At 37.5% G+C, this 6,073-nt stretch overlaps 1 protein-coding gene across 1 annotated transcript; it reads right to left on the bottom strand.

Moving 5' to 3' along the window:
• Window positions 1-1,183: 1,183 nt before the first annotated feature.
• Window positions 1,184-4,785, bottom strand: LOC148659510 (ribonuclease P protein subunit p25-like protein). Its single transcript, XM_088641832.1, has one exon. It carries the CDS (start codon window positions 3,784-3,786, stop codon window positions 3,091-3,093), a length of 696 nt encoding a protein of 231 aa, XP_088497958.1. The 5' UTR covers window positions 3,787-4,785; the 3' UTR covers window positions 1,184-3,090.
• Window positions 4,786-6,073: the final 1,288 nt, after the last annotated feature.

Raw genomic sequence — 6,073 nt, 5'->3', positions numbered from 1 at the left:
GCATGTTAAGACATAAGAATATGGATCAGAATCTTTCAAATTAAAGGTATATCGTCACATTCTAAAGATGGAATCAGGCATTTAAATCATAATCCTCTTCATTACCAATAGCAGTTTCCTGTACAATATTATGTGTGGTGTAACTGGGGAAACTTTGGCGAGGTGGTGGTGTTACTACCACTCGAATACTACCGGTTCAGAAATCAATTAATTTAAATATAACTCTCTTTTTAATCAGTAAAGACTTTGCTTTCCCATTAATCCCTTTATAATATTGCTTTATCTACCCATTCGCTGAGATGTGCTATTGAGTTGTCCTTGATTACCTTTTCTACATTTTACATTAAGGCAAAATACTTAATGCTTAATAAAGAATGCAGGTCGATGACAGCATTAGAAGGCCATGGCTATACAAACTACAAAGAAGAATAACATGCATGCAATACTAAACCACCCCTATCCTGTCTTGCTTGACACAATCACTGATGAGTTCTAAATTCCCATTCTGTTTGTATAGCACTTGGTTTCTATTTGAACTGTTTGCTACACAGTGACCATACTGACAAATGCTGTTAGTTAAAAAAAGATTTAACATTATCTATCAAACTATAAAACTTTAAATATCTGTAGCATGAAAAACAATGCCTTTCAGATTTTCTTAATGGCCTGTCTGTTTATTTAGCACTTTTCTTTAATGCAAATAATAATTTGTGATGTAATGTGATTTTTTGCAGTGCAGTGATGCCACAGGAAACATTTGAATGCATGCAGAGCTTTCATAAGGGAAAAACAAAAATATAATGTCACATATGTCAGGAATAACAGTGAACGGCCTGCATAAGAAAGACAATTCACTCTGAAAGGCATCTAACCTTCATCAGTGTTGTCAGCACTGACAAATAAAGGGAAGATAGTAGCCATGACAGACAGCTGTAACACTGGCCACAATCATTTAGTGAACAATCAAGGGGAAAGCACAGCTGCACAGGTTTTTTTAATTGACTGCTGTCTGTGATAAGCAGGAACACCTGCCTAGGGTAATAATTAGGGAAATTGAGAACCCACTCCAATATTAAGCACAGGTCCTTATAAAAGGGCAGAAATAATGTAGTAACTTGATATAAGGTAAAAGAAAAACTGGATTAACTGCATAATTAAAATAATGTAAATCAATACTCACTCATGTTGTGTAATTCATTTAATGGATATACATTACCAGAGCATCATGCTATAAACTGTAATAAAATGTCCAGACTTTGAACTTTGAACAGAAACCTTTTGAAGACTTTTCTTAACATGCTATATAGAAAAGAATTACCTTACAAATTCCATGGACAAGTAGATTGTATCTGAAGTATTGACATATTGTTATTGTGCTGTAGGTATAGAAATGCCTTGTTTTTCTTGCAGCTGAAGAGCAATCAGTTTAGTTCTGAGTGTATTTTAGATTTATTTATTAACTTATGTATTTATTATCATGCAAATGCTACAAGAAAATGTTAGTTTGATCAGGAAATCAATAGATATTTTCTCTCAAAAACATTGGGTCCTGTGGTATGTAAGTGGCATATTTTATATGAGTTCTTGAAGTGTTCATAAACATGTGGGATGCTGACACCATCCACTATCACTCTCCTCTAAATCAGTAATTCACCTCAATCTTGACCTTGCTATTCCCTGTCATTGTACTCAAAACCTACTCAATCTCAATAAACAGTGCATTGTTTTTTGTAGAGAAAGAAAAAGGCCACAAAAAAGCTCTGGCCTCCATAAGTGAGACATTGAAAGAATAAACCTCATTTGACTGTGAATCCTATTCTTTCAAGCTTTCAAGCAATAATGGATACTTGATGAAGCTGTGATTTTAATATCACAGTAGAAAAGGGTGTTCCTTAGACAAAACAGAATTAATTCACAAAAAACGTTACACCAAATGCTCATATTGGTGCCTATTATTTTCAAATCGGGATTGTTTCTCCCTTTTGTATGATAAAAAAATGTGTGTTTCATATCTGAATATCTGAGAATATATAACTATATTTCTAGATTATTTGAACCACTACTTCTTCTTTAAGACTGCTTTCTGAAGCCTTACATAACATTTTATTTTAGTTTCAAGAAGTAATTACACTGACTAATGGATCAGTGAAACTGAAGTTTAGCAAATGTAACTGGAAAACCCTAAAATAGTTTTTATTAGATCAATCAGTGTCCAAAATTAGGATGCAATCAATTCATATTGAGATGTTTTTGGTATTTTCTATTCTTTGGATTAAGTTAAATAATAATCACTATAGAGAGATGTTACAGGTCATTATCCTCTAAAAATGTTATTAGCAAACACAGGATTATGTGAATTAATGGCAGTCTAAGAATTGGTTGGCCTAGCTAAAATCAATTTGAATCTTACTATTTTATCAAATAATGTGCATGAGATGAGATTATGTTTTAAAGCAGAATCACCTTTGGTTATGATACTTAAATCAATTTAAGCACTGTAAGTAAGAAGTATAGTATAAAATGCCTTGGATGATATTTGCAGACACAACTTGGAAGTTGTTAAAATTGTATGAATGTATATATATCTGCAGAACCTACCTTACAGAGATTAAAAGAATATAATATTGGTGAATGCATGTTTGGCTGTATTATCCAACCTGGGTAACATGGATTTTGGAAAGTCAAAATGTTTATAATCAGCATACAATGCATTTAATAAAAAGAGAGATAAAAAAATAAACTCTTTTTTCCACTCCCAATCTTACACCTTTTAGCGTATTTCTATTGCCCTTGGAATTCACTATGTTACATACGTATTTTGCATTAATACACTGTCCAGTTGTATTAAGATTGCTGTGCAAGCATTAGTCAGGATGGACTGTTTTCTTTACTGAGTAGTTTATCTACCCTAGCTGATGTTCTGAATAGGTCGGACTATGACATAGTCTAACTATACTGTGATGTGGTATTTTGAAGTATGACAAAATTTCTCTTGAGCATGTTTGAGGACCCACTGAGAAAAAAAAATGATATTGCTATCCAATGCTATTGGATATTTCTACTCTTATCAGGAAAAGCTGGAAGGACATTTCATCCATCAGTCAGGTCATTCGAAAAGTCTTTTCCCAAACTAAGTCTCTTATTATCTGGCTCGACGGTGTCTGTCAGAAAGCTGAGTGGACGCTTACTGCCTTGTGGTGATGGGATGTCTACTTCCTTTTCTTCCTGCTGGGCTTCCCATATGGTACTAAGAGACTCTGGGGGCTGGTATCCGTGTTCCTGGGGGTCCAGTGGGTCCTTGGAGAGCAGGATGCAGATGGAGGGCACATTTTTGTGGACAGTCATCTCCGAAGCCTGGCCAGGCCCTTCCTCTTGGCTCTCCCAGACCTCCTGCAGGCCCTTGTACCTTAGTTTGGTGATCTGATGGAGCCCCCCCATTTTGCGCTTCATGATCTCCACGCAGGTGATGGTTTTAGTAACAGCGCGGCCGGAGCCGTTGAAAATGATCTGTCGGGTGCTTCCGCTCTCCATCCGTGCCATGGCATAGCCCATCAGATTGCGGATCTTGCTGCCCTCCTTAACCCGCATCTCCACCACGTTTGGGGGAAGTCCTGGGAATGGCGGTGGGCTCTCCTCCTCCATCTTGCCCACCTTCCTGAAATTCCCGGTCCCCAGTTTATTAGTTGTCCCATGTGGGGCACATCCAAAGCTGCTTGAGGAAGGGGGTTCCTTGTGCGTCCTCACAGAGAGCGGAAGAATCGCATCTGGGTTTATGCTGACCTCCATCAGGAATAAGGTGGTTCTGTCTGTTTTGTTAATATTTTCAGCCCAGGAGTCACTTTGACGTAGTCCCCCCAGCTGCACAGGCAGTGCTGACAATTGTAGAATCTCTTTCTGGAATAGACCACCTTCATTTTAAAACTCCAGCGAAACAAAATCCTTGAGTTGCCTTGTTATTGGGCAGTGTGATCCAAACTATGGATCTCCTAGCAGTCTGGGAAAAAATGCGTGACATTATTGAAAAGACGCTCTTGTTACTGTCCTGGGGGCGCTGAATCCAACTGCTAAATTATTATTTTGCGAGGAAATAATTTCCACAATCCAAGGTTAACAAAAGTCTCATTCATGAAACAAAATTCAACACAAACAAGACAGTCTAAACGCCAGCATTGAAGGAGTCTATGCAGAGCCCTACAGAGTGCAAAGAGTTAAAAAGAAAAAAAACAAACCTACGCTTCAAAGACGAGACACTCAGCGGACCTTAAATTTGCCAACAGTCGGCACATTCTCAGGAACGCTGCATTAAAGGGCATTTCAGTCCCCTGAAAAGAGCATCGCTGAATAGATGTAGAAAGCTCATCAGCTTTAACAAAGTCCTCTCTTTCCAGGTTCCAGTCTTTCCAGTGAGTGAAATATCCCTCTACCTGAAACTTTTATTGTCCTTATAAAAAAAATGTTCCTTTTTCTGCCAAGATAGCCAAGCTCCAGGAGATCACCAGTGAAGCTCACTGCACAGTGTCCCAAAGTACTGCTCAGTTTGGGACACCCTATGTTAACCTTGTGCTACTCTTCCTCTACTTTAAGATTCAGATACTTTACTGGGGAGCATCCTTTTTTCTGTCACCCTTCTGGGTCTCTTCTCTGACTCAGGCGTGTGAAATCTCTGCTGCAGGGAGCCTGAGAGCTCCAAACCACTTTTCCACTGCTCACTGCCCGATGGTTCCCACTGATGTCTCGTCTGTCTGATATGCATTGCTACAAAGAAACACAGGGACAGCTGCTGGCTTGCAAATGCAGTAGGAGGAGTGTCTGTGTGAAAGAGAGAGACATTGAAGGAGAGAGAGGGAGAGAGGGAGGGGACTGTCTTCTTAAAGGAGCAGCACCTAGTCATTTATCACAAGCTCCAGTACAAATACTGCGACAAATCAAGAAGTGTTCAATTTACAGTTACCCAATGAGTCCTCTACAAATTCACACTGCAAATTTGTAGTAATTTTTGAAGGATATTTATCTTGATGAATAACTGCGGTCAAAGTATTTCACATTATTTCTCAGGATGGGGTGCAGAGATACTTGAATAAGCGGAATGGTATATTTAAATAAAATGTTACAGAAAGTTTACAAACTGAACTGATATTAATGTAAGAAAAGTTACAAAAGAGAGGTGGTCATTCAGTCCTTCTAGGTGATTTGGTCACCAATTAATCTGAGGATCTTATCCAGACATTCCTTGAAATAAATAAGGGTATTAGCTTCAACAACATGGACAGATGTTTGTTCCAGGCCCCTACAACTCTTTGTGTGAAAAGTGGTTCTGAAGAAATCTACTGTGCTGATTTTATCAATGCCTCTGAGGATTTGGAATACTTGAATCTGATCCTGTAATGTTCTATATGGAAGTCTAAACAGATTCAGTTCTTTTTGCCTGTCAGTGTAAGATTTTCCTTCAAGCCCAGTAATTAGGAGTATACTGATTCTAAATCACCAAAATCTTATTGGAACACAGGGATATAAATTGTACACCGTCATCTAAATAAGGTCTTACTAGTGTATAGCACTATTTTACAATAACAGCCCTTACTTTTAACTTCTATACTTATTAGCTTACCTCCACTACCACAAAGAGAATAAACTGTTCAGTCAGTCTGTTGAAGTTAATACCATAATTTCTTTCAAAAAATGACTTTATGAGATCCTTGGGCCAAACAGCTGTAAGCATCCAATCAAGCTTGATAGGCCTAATGTTCTACTTTCATTCGCAGAAAGTTTTGTCTTTGTATTATTAAAAACATATCTTGTTATGAAAATGGTTTAATAAAGAACACAATTTCCTTTTAATACACAGATGATTTGATCATCGAATCAGAATTTGAAAGACTGCATGTTTGCATCTTTTAAGACTGTGCTTATAAGCAGAATGTGATAAAATCATCATGTATGAAAAAGTACTCAAAGTCAGTCATGTAATACAGGAATGTACATAACCCTGGAATCCATACAGTGTCTCTCTGTTCGGATATGAATAATGTAATGTACTGTCATATATGTTTAACTAAATAAACAATGCATTCCA

This window comes from Lepisosteus platostomus, chromosome 7 (assembly GCF_059453375.1).
Source record: "Lepisosteus platostomus isolate fLepPlt1 chromosome 7, fLepPlt1.hap1, whole genome shotgun sequence".
NCBI lineage: Eukaryota > Metazoa > Chordata > Actinopteri > Semionotiformes > Lepisosteidae > Lepisosteus > Lepisosteus platostomus.
This window is presented reverse-complemented; position numbering and strand designations above follow the sequence as displayed.